The 20,464-nt window shown below is 40.9% G+C and overlaps 3 protein-coding genes and 1 pseudogene across 7 annotated transcripts in view; 2 read left to right on the forward strand and 2 right to left on the reverse strand.

Annotated features, from left to right (window-relative positions):
• The first annotated feature begins 2,435 nt into the window (after nucleotides 1-2,435).
• slc22a13a (solute carrier family 22 member 13a) lies at nucleotides 2,436-9,971 on the forward strand. 4 transcript variants are annotated; one of them, XR_015068188.1, is made up of 15 exons: nucleotides 2,436-2,587; nucleotides 2,674-2,774; nucleotides 4,148-4,354; nucleotides 4,595-5,446; nucleotides 5,520-5,623; nucleotides 5,704-5,858; nucleotides 5,959-6,127; nucleotides 6,194-6,317; nucleotides 6,413-6,507; nucleotides 6,959-7,173; nucleotides 7,254-7,362; nucleotides 7,542-7,748; nucleotides 8,311-8,381; nucleotides 9,496-9,616; nucleotides 9,957-9,971. XR_015068188.1 is itself a non-coding variant. In XM_085929868.1 (13 exons), the coding sequence occupies exons 4-13, from the start codon at nucleotides 5,075-5,077 to the stop codon at nucleotides 8,378-8,380; spliced, it is 1,620 nt and encodes a 539-aa protein (XP_085785994.1). In that variant the 5' UTR covers nucleotides 2,436-2,587; nucleotides 2,674-2,774; nucleotides 4,148-4,354; nucleotides 4,595-5,074; the 3' UTR covers nucleotides 8,381-9,622. The 4 variants fall into 4 exon arrangements, 1 of the variants encoding a protein (XP_085785994.1); XR_015068186.1 differs by lacking the exon at nucleotides 9,957-9,971 and having other exon boundaries at nucleotides 8,311-9,156; XR_015068187.1 differs by lacking the exon at nucleotides 9,957-9,971 and having other exon boundaries at nucleotides 8,311-9,055.
• LOC147046567 (solute carrier family 22 member 13-like) lies at nucleotides 9,771-12,322 on the forward strand (annotated as a pseudogene). Its single transcript, XR_015068217.1, has 6 exons — nucleotides 9,771-9,782; nucleotides 9,970-10,052; nucleotides 10,128-10,342; nucleotides 10,412-10,504; nucleotides 10,656-10,848; nucleotides 10,987-12,322. The product of XR_015068217.1 is annotated as a solute carrier family 22 member 13-like (transcript).
• LOC147046568 (uncharacterized) lies at nucleotides 11,327-14,539 on the reverse strand. The gene is made up of 2 exons (XM_085929867.1): nucleotides 14,102-14,539; nucleotides 11,327-14,015 (listed from the first exon to the last, which is right to left on the reverse strand). Exons 1-2 carry the CDS (start codon nucleotides 14,209-14,211, stop codon nucleotides 11,735-11,737), a joined length of 2,391 nt encoding a protein of 796 aa, XP_085785993.1. The 5' UTR covers nucleotides 14,212-14,539; the 3' UTR covers nucleotides 11,327-11,734.
• Nucleotides 14,540-14,773: 234 nt separating this feature from the next.
• The window catches only part of xirp1 (xin actin binding repeat containing 1), a 12,218-nt gene continuing 6,527 nt past the window's right edge, over nucleotides 14,774-20,464 (reverse strand). The window contains exon 7 of the mRNA XM_085929869.1: nucleotides 14,774-20,464. This exon is cut by the window's right edge and continues 877 nt beyond it. Within this exon, the coding sequence (XP_085785995.1) occupies nucleotides 14,982-20,464 (5,483 nt within the window). The 3' untranslated portion in view covers nucleotides 14,774-14,981.

Raw genomic sequence — 20,464 nt, forward strand, 5'->3', positions numbered from 1 at the left:
CGTTATATAAAACCTAAAATCGTAAATCTATATTCTTGCTTACATAGTTCACGCAAGGCGCAACACGTTCACTGACTGATCCGTTGATGCACGGGAAGGCAGTTCACCCATTGACTGGTGCCACCTCGCCGTAAAACAAAACGAAGAAGAAAATGACGTAACTTCCCGTTCACGAACGAGTCGTGGATTGCATTTCCCGTTCACCAACGAACGAATCAGTCAGTGAACGAATCAGTGAGTGATTTGCATTTCCGGTTCATCGCGAGAACGGATCAGTCAGGGAATGAATCCTGACTTTGCCGTTCACGGACAGGAAGTTACGTCATTTTCTTCCTCGTTTTGTTTTACGGCGAGGTGGCACCAGCTTCAATGCGCATTACTGACACCTACTGGTTGAAGTCATATGAACTGAATAAAGAACGAATCACTTTCGGAAGTGATTCGTTCGCTCTCGTTCACTGTAAAGAGTCGTTCCTTTGAACGAATCGTTCACTCGGGAGCCAACACTAGCCTATGCGCCGCGCCGCTGACGTCGGACTCGTAAATTGCATTTCTAATTATTCCACAGACCCATATAACGATATATGAAGTATATTTCAAATAACTATCATATTACAACAATATTATCAAACCATCTGTGTCACTTCAAATCATTAAATCCATCAATCAAATTCCTCGTCTTTTGTCGACCACGCCACGCGTGCGCCCTGACGTCAGCCTCGTCGTTATTCCACAGATCTAGTATATAACTACATTGTGGCGTTAACAAAGTACAAGCAAAGACGTGGGTTTGGTAAATGGCTCTTTATTTAACAAAACAACAGTTCAACGAGGCAACACCTATGGAACTTCCAGCCACGGAGGTGGAAGAGAGCTCTATAAAATAGGACCGGGCGTGCGTAGAAGCCATGTCCGAGCCCCATCCACCGTCCCCGGACAGCCACCTGGCCGAGCGCCGGCCCCCGACTTCCATCCACGGAGGTGAAAGAGAGCTCCATAGAGTAGGACCGGACGTGCGTAAAAGCCATGTCCGAGCCCCACCCACCGTCCCCAGACAGCCACCCGGCCGAGCGCCGGCCCCCGACTTCCATCCACAGAGGTGAAAGAGAGCTCCGTCGAGTAGGACCAGGCGTGCGTAAAATTCATAATAGTTTTTCAAACCTTGTGTCACTCCAAATCATTAAATCCTTCAGACTCTTCGTCCTCCGTGTCACTTAACAAACAAAGCCGCTAATGATGCCGGTAGTACGTGGGGCCCATCCCGTGATTGAATCTTTGTCCTTTATCTTTACCGAATCTCTGAATCTTTACCGCCCTGCCGCTGAGGTCACTTGAAATTCAAATTACAGCAATCCTTTGCTACATCGCGGTTTGTTTATCGCTGTTTCCCTTTTTCTTTTTTTTTTTTTACTTTTGAAAATTTGTGAAAAGATTCACATATAAATCGCTCATAAGTCGCCCCCCCCCCCAAAGAAAATAAAACGCGACTTATAGTCCAAAAATTACGGTAATTTGGACATCTTTGTAGTTACAGAGTGGATTGGGATCACCAAAAGATCTTTGGCCTCAAGTTTGAGCCAGTTGTTATCTGCTCTGGGACTGTGTTTAATGGCCGCACTTGTCTATTTCATTTGTAACTGGAGAACAGCACAGTATGTGACGGCAGCAGCGTATATTCCTGTTGCCCTCTACTTATGGTACATGACAGATCATGAAAATCAGATCATCACATTTGGCATTGAAGTGACTCTGACCTTCTCATTTGGGAAAGGTGGATTCCTGAATCAGTAAGGTCGTTGTTGATTCAAGGAAGAATCGAAGAAGCAAAAAAGTGGATCAAGAAAGCTTCAACTGTAAACAAACAGCAAATCCCAGAAAATATACTTGACTCAATTTTGAGTTTTGATATAGAAAAAAATAAGAGCAGTGGTTATGCTGAATGTTATTAGTTCCTCTCTTGAATCACACAGTTAAAAAAATGTGAAACCAGCTCAGTTTCCTACTAGTACAGTGTCCTCCCTGAGAGTGGAAGGTTCTGGGTTCAAACTATGGCCGGGTCATACCAAAGACTATGAAAATAGGACCCATTGCCTCCCTGCTTGGCATTCAGCATTAAGGGTTGGAATTGGGGGGTTAGATCACCAAATGATTTCGGAGCGCGGCCCCGCTGCTGCTCACTTCTCCCCTCTCCCCCAGGGGATGATCAAAATCACATGGGGACTTTAACTTTAAAGATGGTGCAAGAAAAGATTTGTTTTTTCTTCACCGATCTTACGAAAACATGCATTCATAATATGCTTTATCTGGTAAGAAAGAAAACATGATGGCTTTCTTTCATTCCTTTCTTTTCATTTTTTGCAATATTTTTCCCGACTAGATCTTCAACATTTTTCGCCCACTATTGTCGTACTCTCAATGTGGGTAACTTTGGTTTGAACATTTTCCTGGTTCAATTACTGTTTGGCACATCACCAACACCGGCACATCTCTTCTGCATCTATTTCTTGGAGTTATTGGGGAGAACATTTTTTATTACAACACCTGGCAGGAAGCTTTTTTTGCCTCTTAAACCTGGCTTTCTCTCAAGGTGACTCATTTCCTGAAATGTTCTTTTAGCATGGCTATCACAACACACAAGATGTTTATTTTACTGTCCATGAACTCTCATTCCAGACAGTTATCACTTCTCTTGCTACCATAAGGAAGTTTTTCTTGAACTGGGCTAGTTCCGTGTGTATTGTGTACTCTCAGGAGCTGTTTCCCACTTCAGTGAGGTGAGCAAATGGGGAAGGTGAAAAATTTGGAATGTGGATTTTTTAAATTTTAAATCTGTTTTCAATTGTATTGTTTCAGTTATAAATTACATTTGGTTCATTTGTCTTGTCATGTTTGTTTTGTATTGATCTACAGGAGTTTGTTTCAGCTGCTTTTATTTTTAGAACTCAAGTTGAGATGCGTTAATGTTTCGAGGATTAATAGTGGATGTTTAGCCATGAAACTAGCAGGACACGTTTTGGTGGCATGATTCCTAAATCATGCGTATCAAGTCTTTCTGCGGAGGAACACCAACATTCAGCACATGAGTAGGCCTCGTTTGAAAATGGAACCAGTGGCAGAAATGTATACAAATGCTGTATACTGATATTTATCTGTTTGATTGATTGAAATCTTTATTGTCCCTTCTGGGGAAAATCAGTTGTCAAACAGCTCATGACATTTAAAAAAGAGGAAGACAAACAGAAAAACAGAGTTCACAATGCAATAAATATAACACACTGCTGGTCCAATAACATGCAGTGCAAACTGGTAGTTTACTAAAGTGTAGTTTACTAAGTTTTTCCACCAAAAAATAATATATATTGATTATTATTACCGTAAATTTCGGACTATGAGCGGCTACTTTTTTCTCAAATTTTGAACCCTGCGACTTATAGTCTGGTGCAGCTTATATAGTTTTTTTTCAGTGATTTTTCTCATGACTTATTATATTATTATTATATTTACTTATACGCTCATAAAAAGGCTGTGGACTGCTGTTGTGCTGTTAATAAAAGTTATGCGTCCCTAAATAAGTGAACATGAGGAAGATGGCTCTCAGTGACTTTGTTGAGTGTTATGTTTTTTTTTTTACTCGCCTAGTTAGTGCTGTTACTTTCGTGTTTACAACAAAATGTTAATGTTATTAAAACTTTAGCCCAGCTAGTGGTGTTATTTCTGTGTTTACAACAAAATGTTAATGCTATTAAAACTTTAGCCCAGCTAGGGCTGTTACTTCCGTATTTACAACGAAATTTTAATGTGATTAAAACTTTAGAAAGGCTTTCTGTGTACTGTCTTTCTTTGTAAATAACTCTTGCGCACGTGCGGCTTACAGTCCGGCGCGGCTTATATAAGTATAAAACAAAAAAATCATGAATTTTAGCTGGTGCGGCTTATAGTCCGGTGTGGCTTATGGTCCGAAATTTACGGTAATACTAAACATAATTTGAAGAAATTTGCTATTTCAGAAGTGTAAACTAGTCGCCCTTCACACTTATCAGTGCTCAAGAATTAGCTTTTTTTGTAAATCATAAAAGTCTACCATTTTTAGTTTTGTGTCAAATGGATCCTCTAAATTAATTTGTACTTTATTCTCCACCAAACTCAGACAAACAGCTGCTGGCTTGGCATTCATTGGAACATGAATAGCTTCGCTCCTTTCTCCGCCAATCAACATGCTAGCCATTTACTACTGGTCCATTCCTATCATCATCTTTAGCATCCCTATCGTGCTTAGTGGAGCTGTGACCTTCCTCCTTCCCGAAACCAAGAGTCAAGAACTGCCTGATTCAACCAGTGATGCCGAGGGGAATGGGTAAGCCAAGTAATCAAACAGTTGTCGATTCAGATATTATAGATAAATAAATAAATAATCCATCCATCCATTTTCTGAACCGCTTTGTCATGTACGCAGATATTGGGTATTGAGCTATTTGCTGTCTTATAATCTTGGGTGACTCAAATTGAAATTGCCAGTACTAAATGTAATGACAGAAATAAAGGCCACAAGATTTGAAAGTTATTTAAAAGGTTTTTCTTCTGTTTGTCTCCACAGAAAAATGCTCACCATGAAAACAGAAAGTGACTCCAGGCAGACTGAAGCCAACATAACAAAATCAAACAAACTTTAGTTGTTTTTTAGCTTGACATTTATACGCATTTCCTTTTCTTCAGGATTAGATTTTTCAGATCCTGCACCCCATTACCTTTGTTGACCTTCTTTTGAAATAAATACTTTTATTTTATTTCAATTGTTTTTTTTTTAATTCCCCTGGAATCCCAAAATGCTATTGTTACATAAAAGCAGTGTAATGACAATTATAAGATAGGTTCAAGAGAAAAATTGGTTTCAAAGGTGGTGCGCAGGCTACGGAAGGAACAAAAAAAAACCATGAAGCATTGATGTGTTTTTCTTATTTGAAGCCACAAATGTGTACTGTGGTGTCCATCAAACATTAACTCTTTGAGTGTTAAATATTGAGTTGCCTGAACCTTAAAACAGCCATTTTCCAATTTGTCTCACGCGTCAAAAAAAATGGGCTTTGGAGAGATTCTGCTAACCATTGGAGAATTTGGAATTTTTCAGAAGAGTATTCTTTTAGCACTAACCTCCCCAAATTCTTTACTGCCTATATGTTTTTCTAGTTTTCTTTTCATCCAGCCAGATCCGGATCGGTATTGTAACACCGACTGGATTCTCAAGGCAGACGCTAACCTGACGTTGGAAGAGCAGCTGAACTTGACCGTTCCTTGGGAGCACAATGCTTCTTTTAGCAGGTGTCGCATGTTTACTCCAGTGGACTGGGACATTGAAACCATCAAGCGGCGTGGACTCAATGAGACCACGGTGTGCCAGAATGGTTGGGTGTACTGGGACACCATTTATGAAGCCACGATAATCACGGATGTAAGTGATGTAACGTCTAAGTCATTAGCATGTTATGGAGTCACGTTAATTTGTGTGACTTTTTGCCTTACAGTTTGATCTCGTGTGTGATAGGTCCAACATGGCTTCTGTTGTGCAGCCAATCTTCATGGCTGGTATACTCTTTGGTTCAATTATTTTTGGGCCTGTACTTGAACCGTAAGTACTCTAACTCACTTGCAATTTGGAGTGACCAATCTAGAGAGCTAATCAGCCTCGATTTGATTTTCAAATTTTAGATTTGGCCGTCTGAGAACCACACAGGTACCAGCAGTGGTCCTATTCATATGCATAACTGTGTCTGGTGTATCTCCAAATTTCTATGTATACATCGTTGCGCAATTCCTGGTTGGATTTGGTCTTGCGGGCTATAGAATTAACTCGACTGTTTTAGGTATGGCTATTCTTTTCTTTTTTTCAAATCAAATCATGTGCCCCTGAAATAAACATGATTTTCTCTTCCCTCTAATCAGTGTGTTAAAATGTATTTGTAGCTACAGAGTGGTTAGGGATGACCAAAAGATCCTACGCCTCCTGTTTGAGCCAAATGTTTGCTGCTCTGGGACAATGTGCCTTGGCCGGACTGGTTTATAAAATTCGGAAATGGAGAATAATACATTATGGACTGGCAGTAGTCTATGGCATTGTTGCCATCTACATTTGGTATGTCAATGTGTATAATTCAGTTTTGTGGCAGCCATTTTACTGCAATATTTGACATTATCAAAGGTGGATTCCAGAATCGGTCAGATGGCTGCTGAGTCGAGGAAGGATGGAGGAAGCAAAGCGGTTGGTCAGGAAAGTTGCAGCTATGAATAAAAAGGAAATCTCTGAGAATATGCTCAACTGCATGGTAAATTTGGATTGAAAAACATGAGAGGACAAGTTTGACATTTAAGCCAAAGTTTAATGATTCCTTCCTTCCTATCCTCCATTACACATTTACAGGGACAAGAGAAAGAAGAAACAAAAACTGGAGTGATCAAGATCATATTTACCACGACAATTTTACTCAAATATTTGTTCATTGTGTGTTTTACATGGTAGGTGAGACACAATTAAAAAAAAAAAAAGAAATTAAACCCCTTATTTGTCTACATACGTATTTAATCTACATGTATGAGCTATGGACCACTGAATTATAAATACAATATATGTATTTTTTCATAGTATGTTGCCCCACCACATCACACTGCGTGGCTAAGGTATATACTGCTAAATTTAGGCAATATAAATTCAAACAAAATTATAAACTTGCAACAACCCACATAACACAACTGCGTGTTTACAGTAATGCAAAGTATTCCTTCCTCCTGTAATCTTTTAAATTGTGTACGTATGCTATTATTGTGAATCGTCATAACCTTGTATTTGTGTTAAGTGAATTGCCGTTTGAGTTTTTTTACTTTTTGACCGACTGCGAGCCAATCAAAGTGCCCCAATGTGACTGAATGTTCTATTTGGTGAATAGTCCATTTTATTTCCCCCATTTAGGTTTTCAGTAAACCTCGGCTACTTCTGCCTTATCCTCAATGTGGGCAAGTTTGGGTTGGACATCTTCCTGGTTCAGTTCATCTTTGGAATTTCGGAAATTCCCGTCCACTTCCTCTGCATTTTGGTCTTGGAATTGCTGGGGAGAAAGATCTCGCTTATTTTAACACTTTTGACCGGCGGCTTTGTTTGCTTAGTGACCCTGGCTTTCTCACAAGGTAATTTGCAATTCCCTCCCATCAATCTTCTTTTGTCTTCACACGCAGCAATTTTCAATGTACATGAACTCTCTTTGCAGACAATCCCATTGTTATTATGGCTCTTGTGACCACAGGGAAGTTCTTTTTGAATGGGGCTACATCAGTATGTATGGTCTACTCTCAAGAGCTCTTTCCCACTTCAGTCAGGTAAGCTTTTTTTTTTCTCCGTCAGTGCCAAGCATCACCTTTTTACAGTATATACGTCACTTTACACTAACTAGTGTTAATGTTTCAATACAATTCAGTGCACTGCCTCTATTGTCTATTCATATGTTAAAACGGTAAGTTCGAAAATAGAGTGACAGCTCAGTTGTCCTTCTCCTCAGGCAAACAGCTGTTGGCTTTGGAGCCATCGCTATGAGAGTGGCCGGACTGGTAGCTCCACTGCTCAACATGTTGGCCATATACCATGTGTCCATTCCCATCATCATTTTCAGCAGCCTCGCAGTGTCAAGTGCAGCGCTAGCTTTCCTTCTTCCTGAAACCAGACGAAAAGAACTGCCTGAGTCTACCAGTGAGGTCCAGGACAATAGGTAAACCAGCTAATGTACCTCTTTCTTGTCTTGCCTGATTTGAGATGTTCTGTAGATCATTGTTAGTCCGTGGACCTTCTCGTATGTTAAACTGTAGGTAGGGAGATAAACATGTCAGTCTGAGCCAATCTCTCGTAAAACAATTACTGTTTGTTTATCAATTTGGGTTTCATGAGTAGAAGAAACAATAAGAACACTGTTCTTCCGTTATGTTTTGATTTTGTAAAATCTTAGTAAAAGCTACTAACAAAACAGATGCTGCACATGATGAGAGATGAGTTTGTGTTCAGTACTTGAAAGTCACAATACAAAAAAAAAAAAAAATATCTATATTTTGTGCATTGGCCCTCAAATGCTCTTATCAAGGTGAAAGGTCTTCAGGTGAAAAATGGGACCTAGGTTATATTTATAGAATAATAAATAAGAAATAATAGATAAAAAGGACCCATACTAGTATATTTAAAAACTTCAAATGAATTGTAAGACTTTAAAACTGTTTTAATTTCTTTTGACAATAACAACCCAAACATTGTTTTGTTTTCTTTCTATGTTGTCTTCACAGAAAATGTACAAAGAAGACAGGAAGTGACTTAAGTCTGACTCTACAAAAGAGAAAAACTACCAAACTTTAATGTACGCTTTCTTGTGTGTCTACAAAGTAACAATATCATAAGCACATGACTACATGATTTGATTTGGATCATCCTGTACTATGACTAAATAAATGTGTTCATAAATTGACCAAGAGGCATATATATTGTCACCTCATGTAAATAATGTCATCAAAATAATAAATATGAGTATATTGTGTCTATTGGTAAGATGAAATACGTAAACATTTACTGAATGTTTTGTAAGATAATACGAGTATATGAGTAAATGACATTTGGGGTAGGGGGCTGATGAGATGACAATTAAAAAAAAAAAAATCTAACCATGTTGGTTTCCTTGGAAATGACCAGTTTAGATCTCATATACGTAGAAGCAAACCTTTATGACAGAATAAAGGTGACATAGTAAAAGAACCAAGCATAGAAGGAGCATTCCAACAGCATACATCACGGAATTAGGCCTATATGACAAAATAAACACAAGAAAAGGACAAAAGGACCGGAAACTGCATAGCAACGACTCGCAACAGAAAAAAAAAACACAGAAGGCAAACAAGACACTTTGGAGTTTCAAAATGCTCAATGAGCATGACTGACAAAAAAAACAACAGAAACAATGAATGACAAAGACTGACAGAAAGCAGTCTTTTCTGGAATTTTCTATGCACTTTTTCTTGCTACTCCAAGGCCTGAATGGTTGATTTATTCATAGTTATGTTATTTTATTTTCAAATTTATTAGCCTGTGTAAGAAGCTAATTTTGACATTTACCTCAGAAGGCTGCAAACAGAAAGAAGGCATTCAATTTTTATTTAAATTTTATTTAATATGCCATTGATATGTTTTATTATTATTATTATTATTATTATTATTATTATTATTATTATTATTATTACTATTATTATTAGTAGTATTATTAGTGTTATTATCAACTTGATTTTGCACGCCTGCACTTTTAAGTTATATAAGCCTTGCTTGTTCAATATTCATTGTAAAATCAAAACTTGTTTGATTCCATATTAAAAGGTTCATTTGTTCAACCTTGTTCTTTGTTCAATTTAAAATTTTGGCCCACTGTGAATTTGAGTTTGACACCCCTGACTTGCATGAAGACACTATTCTTTCATATCAATCAGGTTCCTTCCAGAGTCTGCCAGGTGGTTGTTGGAAAGAGGGAGGACAGAGGAGGCTAAAGATTTGCTCATAAAGGTGGCATCTATCAATAAACGCAGATTTTCAGACTCTCTCCTGGAAAAGGTACAAACAAAGGCTTTGGCTGCAAGCACTCCTCTTTGCCATTTTTGTTGTGTTACACAAAAACCCAAGACAACCGATTTCTCGTCTTTTTGTGGAGTCCGGCAACAGCTGAACTTGGTATGACCACACACACACGTAGGAAATTGTCATCTAAATGCTGAAATCGGTAGCTAAGAAAAAAGCAGCTTAATCAGTCCTGTTCTATTCAAAGAGGATAAACCCACGCAATACTGCAGTTCGTCATTAGCGCTCGTACTCTACCACCAAAACAGACACTTGGTCATCGTTGTGGATGAAATGTTGGGATTAGTGAATGATATTGTGTTTGTGTGAATTACAGATTGCTGTAAAAGACCCAGAAAAAAAAGAGCAACATTTTAATGCTTATCCAGTCGCCTGTGCTTGGTAAATATTTCTTTGTGATAACATTTACATGGTAAGTTAATTGACTCAATTGATGTAAGTAACACATGTTACTTTTTGCAAACTAATTCTTTGTGTGTTTTTCTAGGTTCTCATTGAATGTTGCATACTACTGCATTTCATTCAATGTGGGCAATTTTGGCTTGGACATATTCTTGACCCAGCTTATATTTGGACTGACTGAAATACCAGTTCATCTGATTTGCGTCTGGCAATTGGAAGCAATCGGAAGAAGAGTATCTTTAATTTCCACAATTCTGGTTGGAGGCGTCTTGTGTATATTGATCCTCGTGTTTATCCGAGGTAAGGCAGCACTATTTTACTACTAAGAGGAAACCAATGACATGATTTTGATTTGTTATTGTGTGGAAGGAAATCCTGTTGCTGTTACGATACTGGCCACCTCAATTGGGCTGCAAGCATATGTAATATTTATGTGCAAGAGTTATTCCCAACTTCTTGTCGGTAAGACAATCCCACTTTTGACAATTTTCTCATCTGTTATGTTGTGCTGTCTGCACCAAAACATAAATGAAAATGTTGATTGGCTACTACAGCTAAAACCTCGCCCAGGACATTTGTGACTGAGTTCCGTGTTGACATTTTCTCGCTGCAGACAAACAGCATCTTGGTTTGGGGTCCATTTCAAGTCGGGCTGGTGGTCTTATTGCTCCATTGGTCAACATGTTGGCAGTTTACGACTGGTCCTTATCCATTGTAAGCTTCAGTGGCCTCATCCTGGTCAGTGGTGGTCTCTGCTTCATGCTTCCTGAGCTGCCAGATTGATTTGATCAGGCTGAAAGCAACAGGTAAGCAATTCCATCTGTAGATGTTCGCCAGTGGCCATCTAATGACTCCAAATACTTACATTCCATACTTCACAGGGTTTGAACGCAATCCATACCAATAACAACTACTAATGTTGGTTTATTGCTATTTTCTTGCAGGAACAAGAAAGCAACAAAAAAAGAGAGTAACTCAAATATGATCCACATTGAATCAAGTACACTGTGAGATATATTTGTTAGTCATTATTTGGCACCATTGGCCTTACTGGAACTTAATGTTTTAGTTCCCTCAAGTTATCTTTTGACATTAACTCGTGATAACAGACAATGCTAGCTAGCTTCAAACCATGTTGTAGTTGACAAAGTCCAAATATTTCAATGTTACTGTGATTGTTATGCTCATTTTGGTGAAGAATTTTAAACTGTGAAAAGTATGTGTTCACCCAAAAATGAAAAAACGTATTCATGCTCAGTTTTTATTGTTTTATGACTACAACTAGTTTATTGGTACATCCATCCATTGTTGATTTCCATTTTGGGGCTTTCAATGCCATCGTTGAAAACACATCAAAGCTTTCTCAAATTACCACAATGATATAAAAATCCCTTCCCAAGGGTTGAGCAGATTCATTGAAATGTGTGATTCATATAGCATCTATATCATTACAAATATGAATCATACATAGAATACATTCCAAACAAATAATTTTCACATAACCAAAAACAATTTTACTTCCTTGCTTGCAATTATGACCCCAAACAGTAAAATCAGGTTATTAAATTAAAACCCTCTATATATAAAGTGCAGTTTCTATTTCAAAATGTAATCACAGATTATCAAATTGTCATCACGTTTTTTTTTTTTAAAATCCCTCCGCACAAGTGTAATCATGTTTGCTCCCTGCTCTTATCCTAACAAATCATCGATCGAGTAACTGTGTGTCACAGCATTCGCTACACTTTGCTCCGGGTTCTTCTTTTCCGTGACACCGTCCAAAGGTGAAGTTACGTCACTTGACTCTTGAGACTTTGGCAGCAAATGTGTCTCTGATGCAAGCATGTCAAGAAAGAAAAGATCCCCTTGAGGTGAAGGCCCAACAGAGGGTGTGAGCAGCCCATTGAAAACCTCTGATGTCATTTCCCCCTCTGCAAAGATGTCATCAGGGGTGGCAACTGGTTGCTGGGCAAACAAAACACTATTTGAGCTGAATATGTCAAAAAGGGACTCTTCCATGTTGTTTGTTGTCAAAGTTGATAGCAGTTGACTGTCAGCATCAGGGGGAGTGGCTTGCTCTTCTAAGCCAAGCTTTTCAGTTTGGGTCGCTTCTGTTTGAGTGTCAAGCAGGCTCAACCCCTCAGAGGATGCATCCTTAGTGACTGAAAAGAGCGCATCAACAGGGTTGTCCCCCAAACTCTCCTGGGAAATAAACTGGTCAAGAGGATCAGGTGAAGCTTGCGAAGCTTCTCGATTGACATCCAAAAATGTGTTCTGATCAATGTTCCCATCTTTTGCTTTTGTTGCATTATCAACCTCATCTACATCTTGATTGTGTTCGGTAAATGCCGGCTCAGAACCGACAGTAAGAACTCTGCTTTGGTCAACCATCAGCTCATGAGTTGACTCCTGAAGGCCACACGTGGCAATGGAAGGAAGCTCCTTGTAGTCATCGGTCTCGGGCTGAAGTGGGGCCTCACTGCTCGTGTCATCAGTTGTTTGGACCGGATCCATGAGGGCGACACTTGTTTCACTAGTTGGGATCTCTAGCTCTGTGTTAACGGTCTCCTCTTTGCTACTATCGAGCATGTTGAAGTCCAGGGCAAGTCGTTTGTTTTCAACGGCATCCTCATCTTCCTCAGGTTCCACTCGGACGGTATCGGGCTCATCTCGATTCTTCTCATCAGTGTGCATTTTGGGTTCATTGTCACATGCTGCCAATTTTGTGGCGTCTTCGTTCTTGTCCGAGGATGACTGAAAGACTCTTCCCGGGAGTCCAACGGCAGTTTTGGCTTCAGTCTTGCTCGGTTTTTCAGTGCCACTTGCAGCAAAGAGTTTAGATAATGGCCTTCTTCCTTTGTACCAAGACCCTAATCTGATCTTTGACCTGTCAGGCTTTTTTTCATAATTCATTGGAGAATTTGTTTTTGCAAGAACCTGTTGATTGGTATAGTGTTCTATTGTCAAGTTTGTCTTGTCGTCCTTACGTATATTGCTTTCGGAGAGCGTCTCAGGTAGTTCTGGTTTTGCAAGAGGTTTTGCCTTTTCCAACTCTATGTCAATTTTCTCAGATGACCCATCATGGCTTGAGTCATCAAGAAGCCTCTGTTCATCTTTTTTGTCCTCACTTTGTAGCAACGCAGGACTTTTCACATCAGCTACTACAGTGGTAGGTTTTTCTTTACGTTGTATTTTTCTGAGCTTCCTCGACTGCTCTGAATCATCAAAAGTATCATTTGTATCGTTGAATGTTTTAACATAGAGCCCAATGACATCCTCTCCACCCGTGGCCAGTTGACAGGTCTGATCATAGTCAGAAAAGTCAGCATTTGGTGCAAAACGTACAGATTTGTTTGTTTTTTTGGAAGTCGTATCCAGTTTGTTGGGTCCTTTATTCACGTTTGTTTTGTTGATGGCTACAGCTGCTGTCTGCTTCTTCTCTGCATCTTTTTCTGGCAAATGAAAAGGCGTGTGAAGTTCTGCTGGAGAATCTTGAAAATATTTTGTTTTTGTGGCACCACTCCTGAATTTTGGTTCCTCTAAGATGCCCTCTTCTGAGGTTTGATCTGTTTTTGGAGATTTTCCCTTGATTTCTGACATAATGGCATGCGTAGACATCACAAGCTTATCTTTTAGTTTCAAACTCGGCGCATCGAGATTGTGACAGGGCTGTTTCTTCTCTGGTGGCCAGTTAACTTTCAGTTTGCCCCGACTGACATCTCTCATCTCAGACTTACGTGACTTTGTGACAGCTACTTCAGCAGATGAGTCTCTGACTATATTGGAAGAGTTGCTTTTTGTCCTTTTTGGCGCAGTTGTCGTATCAACTTCATCTGTTCCTTTATCTTTTTGAAGCCAGTGGTCTTTATTGGGCGTGTGCCCGAATCCCTCATAAGTTCCCTTTCTTTTGAAAAGCTGTAGGTAGTGAGCCATGCAGTAGAAGTCGCCATAAAGAGAGGAATAGTTGTGAATGCTGTAATTAAGAAAATGATGACTTTAGCGTACAAGTGAAATCCAAACTAAATCAAGTTCATGTCGTGAATTTGTCAAATATCTCACCTGAGCTTCTTCTGACAGTGTTTACAGCAAAAACACTTGTTGTGCAAGATAAGTTTATTGGCCACCATTTTTTCCATTGGGTACACTGGTGTCAAACAGGCTGAACACATTTCCTTGACAGCTGAGAACAACTAGAATGATGGAGACAAGGTAACCACAAACAAATAAGCGGGACGTTTTCTGATATAATGTAAAGACACCTGAGAACTGTCAAAAGAATGTTTTTCTTATTTGATATTACATCCAAGCACGTCCGCCTCACAGTTAGGAGTTAGTCCCCACGGGGGTCGCGCTGGAGCCTATCCCAGCTGTCATTGGGCATTAGGCGGGGGACACCCTGAACTGGTTGCCAGCCGATCGCAGGGCACACAGACAAACAACCATCCACACTCGCACTCACGGGCAATTTGGAGTGCTCAATTGGACTAACAAGCATGGTTTTTGGGATGTTTGAGGAAACCGGAGTGCAGTGCCCGGAGAAAACCCACATGGGCTCGGAGAGAACGTGCAAACTCCACACAGGGAGGGCCGGAGGTGGAATCGAACCCGCACCCTCCTAACTGTGAGGCGGACGTGCTACCCAGTGCACCACCGAGCCGCCTTATTTGATATTACATTAAACCAAAAATTATATAATTATATTATATATTATATAATTCTGAATGTCCAGTCTTTTCTAATGAATTGCAATTTATTGAACATTAGACACAAAGTATTAGTATCAGTTATTTTTGCTTCATTCAAAAGAATTTAGCATTTGACATAATATGTTTACAGTATAAAATCTTTAAGACATATGTTTCTTAAATAAAAAGCCAACATCTTCAACACTACATACAATTTTATTATGTTCAACAAAAACCAATAACACAAAAGGAATTCATTGGTCTCTTGAAGAAGGGCGAGGAGATCTTTGGAGTAACGGGGACGTGATGACTTTGTATGTGTTTGACCCGCCGACCACCTTGAACACAGCAGCCGATTCACCATCAGACTGTTTGGTGACAAACGTTGACGTTACGGAGGATAGAAAAACGTTGCCAAAGCCATCCGTCTCCTTGTACGTTTCACTGACAGTCTTAGTGCCAATGATGTCGGCAGGCTCCTCTGGAAGTGTTTGCACCTCCAGCACGCTGACTTTGCGCTTTGTTGACCCTTGGGTGGGATCTCCTTGACAATTGCTCTCTGTTGCCATGGCGGGCTTGGGTTGTTGGAGCGGCTTTCTGGCAGCTGAATGAATGGATATGAACGATGGTGACGACTGAGAAGATGGCTGTCTAACAACCTGGTTGTTTACTTGCTTGGTTGCTTCTTGCTTCGGGAGATTTGAGTCACTGGGGTGATTTCTCGTGCCTTTTCCTTGACCCGATTTTGTCTTGCTTGACACAATGCTGATTTTTCTGATTTTAGTCGCGGGTTGTTCTGACTTCAAGGACTCGTCAAAAAGTCCTGACAAACCTGCGATGTCTGCCTCCGATTTCAGGTTGGACACAGAGTAGAGCGCTTTTTTAATGGCCTCCTCAATGTCAAGAAGTTTTGCCAAAGTTTGCTCTTTCAGATTGATGATTTCCTTGCTCGCCTTCTCCAAATCTTCAAATACCGTTTCAACCGAAGAAAGACTTTCCAGGTCATCATCTTGTGTCTCGACTTTGCTTTGCTTTGACTTTTCACTTGGGGGGACATGATTACAAGATGAGCATACGTCGGCATGACTGTTTACTCCTTCAATTTCTTGCACCTGTGATAAGATCCCCTTGAGTTCCTCTCGTTTCCTCATATTTTCAAAAATCTCCATGGCTGCCTTGACGTTTCCTTTTATAATCTCGTCCATATGCACGGAAAGCCTCTGTCGTCTCTGACTTTCTGTCTCGCTGGGTTTCTTCTGTCGCAAGACGACTTTATTCTCATTGTCAATCGTGCTTTTTGTTGTGTGGCATATGCTTGCGTCTGACTCGTCACATTTGCAGAACTGTTTTTCAGGAGGTGAGAGGATTGAACTGCAGTTTTTAGCGGCACCTGTGTTTTGAATGGGTTTCTTCACCTCACCTTTGACATGTATGACTTTTTTTGGGCCTTTGACTTTTTTGCTGTCTGTTCTTTCAAAGTTATTTAATGCAGCCTGCAAGCTCATGTTCATTTCATGCTTGGACGTGTCCTCATACTCTTTCATGCACTTTTGTATCTCCTCGGCTGCATTAATTTTCTGTATCACATTTCTCTCCACCTCTAATTTAGTGCTATTTGGCTTTGAGTTTTGCTCACTTGCCGCAATTGTGTCTTCAATGAACTTGTCGGTGGGAAGCTGTCGGTCATGTTTAGCAGATACTGGATTCCTTGTATTCGCAGGTGACAACTTTGAATCGTCTATGACTGCAGGTTTAATCCATTGTGGCTTTGGTGGCAACGTTGGCTTTGGGTTCTGTGGTTTCTTTAGCAGGCCTAGTGAGCCTCCATTTTGTACCGGGTAGCATGTTGAGTTGTTTGCGGCGAACGACGGTTGCCCTTCACCCGTTACTGAAATTGAAGGAAACAATGTTGTGTCAGACGGAGGCATGGACAGCGCAACACTCTGCTTGCTCCTCTCTGTACAAGCTTTGCCTGAATTCCTGTAAAGCATTGCGGATCTAAAGTCTCCTTTGGAGACGTTTACATGAGACCTCTCGAGTGATTGCAGCACTAGGTGGACATGACCTCCTACAATGGCTTCTTTATCTGTGAATCTCTGCTCCGTTGCTGCACTCTGCAGAGACCTAATTGCTGACTTTATATCTCCTCGAATAACATCTTCTGGCTCATCCTGCGTTGTCATACCATTACACTCGTAACTTAGAAAATCATTGTTTCCCTGATGACAAGCGTCTAAGAACATACGGCTTTCCAAATCTTTTACTGCATCACTGACCTGTGGACAAGTCTTGCTTTGTTGGCTTCTGCAGTAGGAAGACGATTGCGTCATCCTGGCCGAGCTTCCTTCTTGTGCGGCGACTTGTAGGTTGTATATTTTTCCTGGGGCAATGGCGTCACGCTCTCCTTGCATGCTTTGCTGCTTGGCCAGTTGCAGGGACTTTTTGGCTGCCTTCACATCTCCGGATATGATTGTCTCTTTTTGTACTTGACTTCCTTCCGGTTCAGGGCAGTTTGATGACAAATCCATATCGTAGATCGTTCCGGGAGTGATGCTCTCCCGTTCTACGCTCATGCTCAATTGCTTTGCACGTTCCAACGACTGCATCGATGCCTTTACGTCTCCAGCCACAATTTCCTCCTTTTCCACCAGAACGGCTTGCTTTGCTGCAAGCTGTTGCTTTGCTGTTAAAACATCCCCAGGAATGATTTCGTCCTTGGGAATGCAGTTCTCAGCAATGAACGAGCACTCTGATGAAAATACGTTTTTGGTCTTCTTCACATCCCCTGGCAGAACATCGCAAATACTTTGCTCCACCGCTTCCTTTTGCTGGCAGAGTCTTCTTTTTGCCTCCCTCACATCGCCCTGTATAATCTCAATCTGCTCTTTGCCAAGAGTTACATCATCGACATCATCTTCCGATGCCTCCGAATGAAGACTTTTCAGATCTCCTTTCTCAATGCAACTTTTGTAGAAGTTGACGTTCCCCTTTTCGTTTTCATCTACTCGACACGTTGGCGCTGTCTTTGGATTGCTGGCGCTCGCTAAGAGATTTCCAATGGCCGACTTCACATCACCTCTTTCAATAATGGCACTTTGAGTGTCTGTTTCATGAGCGATCAGTGAATAGACAGACATTTCCGCTTGTCCGCTGGCGGTCTCTTGCATCAGGATTCCTTTCTTGAAGTTTTGACCTCGCATAAGAAGTTCATCAATCATCTGAACAGTGTTTTGTAGTATTTGCTCTCGATCGATGGCAATACTCGTCGATGACTGATTGTGTGGAAGTTGGATTTTGGTGGTATTCACTTTTCCCTTTTCCACTTCTCGAAGAAGGGTGACTTGTGTGTTGCTTGGTTTAAGTAAGAGCTGTAAAATGATGTTTCGGAGATTGCCCTCAACAACTTCTTCTTTCTGAATTTGGACTTCTGCGGTGGTTCCCAGACTGAATTTTGCCATGGTGACATTTGGACCTTCTTTTGCTTCTACAATGATGCCACTTGAGTGAACGATATTGGATTCACTTAAGGATGACATGGTGTCAGTGACGCTGCTGGAGGTGATTTTGTCCAGTGGTGTTGTCTCAAAAAGCCAGGTGGTGCATTTGACGTCGGCTTTTGGGATGATCTCTTCTGAACCTTGAAACGATGTCTCTTCTGGCTCCTTGATTTTGTCTAGTGGCTGTGACTCAAACAGCCACGTGCAGCGTTTCACATCTCCTTTCTGACTGTCTTCTCGGTGGACTGTTTTGACTGGACCTTGCTCTTGAGGTTCTCCTTTGAGACTGTCAATTGTTTGATTCTCAAAGAGCCAGGTGGAGGTTCTAACATCTCCACGCCGAACGTCAGTGACACTAACCATTCTTACAAACTTGTTTGATTCCTCAGATTCAAATTTCTTTTTGCTTAATTGTACATTCGAGCTCCCAAAATCTTCAGTGATCTTAACAGAAGGTTCATCTCTGTTGGTAAAGGAGTCCAGAGGTTGTGTCTCAAACTTCCATCTGGCTGATTTGACATCTCCTTTCTCGACATCCTCTTGAGTGACAGCTCGGATCACGTAAACTTCATTTTCTGCCTTGATGGCCTCGAGGGGCTTCGTCTCAAACATCCACCTGGCTCCTCTCACATCACCGCTTAAGACCTCATCCTTTTTCACAGTTGTCACTTCATGAAACTGTCCCTCTTTGTCCTGAATGGCATACAGTGGCAAGGACTCAAACATCATGGTGGTGGACTTCACGTCAACATCATGCTTCAGCTCTTCCAAACTGACTGACTTGTGCTCAAGAGGCTCTTTGTGGATTTTGTCCAGCGATGAGGTTTCAAAAATAAACTTTTTGTTCTTTACATCCCCGCTCACAGTTTCACTAGGTTTCGGAATGTTTGTGTCGTCATCGTCCTTGTTGATTGTGTTGATGGGGCAGTTCTCAAATAACCAACTGAATTTGTGTACGGATCCTTTCTGGATGTGTTCGTCGTCGCGTGTCATCATTTCCGATCCGATTTCATCAAGGGACTGCGATTCAAAAAGTTCTTTCACTCTTGACACATCTCCGGACTGAAAGTCAACTTCGCAGACACACCTTACATCTTGTTCCGTTTGCTCATTTCTTGTTCTGTCCAGGGTCTCTGTTTCAAAAAGATGTTTGACTGTTTGAACAGCTGACTTGGGTTTGACAGCATCCTGTACGGTACTACAGAGGTTTAAATTGTACTCCTCGCCATCTTTTATGCTGTCCAATGGCTGTGATTCAAAAAGCCATGTCATGGATTTCACACCGGTGTTTTCAATGGTCTCTTTGTCATTGACTTTCTCCGATTTGTCGTACAGAACATCCATCGGTTGTGTCTCAAATAACCATTTGGATGCCTTGACGTCACCTTTGCAATGCGTGGCTTCAACTGAAGTGCTTGGCTCCTTCTGGTTGAACTTGGAATGAATTCCATCCATGGTCTGGGTTTCAAAAAGCCATTTTGCCAACTTAACATCACCCATTGTGTCTTCCTCTCTTGTGATGCCTCTGATGACCTCAATGTTTTCCTTTCCTTCTATTAGTTCATCTAACGGCTTGGTCTCAAACATCCACTTGTAGTTTTGGACCTTTCCCTTGATGAATTCTTCCCGGCTGACAGTTGTTATCTTGTGGAAATTTCCAGAACTGTCTTTTATAGCATACAAAGGAGAATTCTCCGACATTTGGTTTCCTGAAGTATTCTCCTCCTTACAATGAGCAATTTCACTTAGAGGAATGGTTTCAAAAAGTTGCTTGAATCCCATGACGTCACCCTTTTCAGTCACATGTTGCTTTACCGAGGAACTCGTGTCATTGCCACCACCGCGCTCAAACATGATTTTTTTGTCTTTAATCGCTCCTTGCGCATCGGCCGAAAGTGTGATTTTCTTCAAACATCCAACTTCATAGCTATCATTTAGAGTCTCTATGGGTTGCGTTTCAAACAGCCAAAGGGATGTCTTGACATCTCCAATGATTGTGTCCTTTTCCAAAGCCTTTCCTCTCAGTGGTTGCATCTCAAAAAGCTTTTTCTTGTTTCTGACATCAGCCTCAGCCAAGGTGCCCTCGAACGTATCCAGTCCTGCAACCTCTTGTATATTGTCGAAAGACTGCGTTTCAAACATCCACCTCTTTCTGTCTACTCCGCCTCTGTGTCCCTCCTCCAGAGATATGCCCCGAATTATTGTAACGCCATCACTTCCCTGGTTAATCAGGTCCAAAG

This window comes from Syngnathus leptorhynchus, chromosome 14 (genome assembly GCF_054491065.1).
Source record: "Syngnathus leptorhynchus isolate UIUO chromosome 14, UIUO_Slep, whole genome shotgun sequence".
NCBI lineage: Eukaryota > Metazoa > Chordata > Actinopteri > Syngnathiformes > Syngnathidae > Syngnathus > Syngnathus leptorhynchus.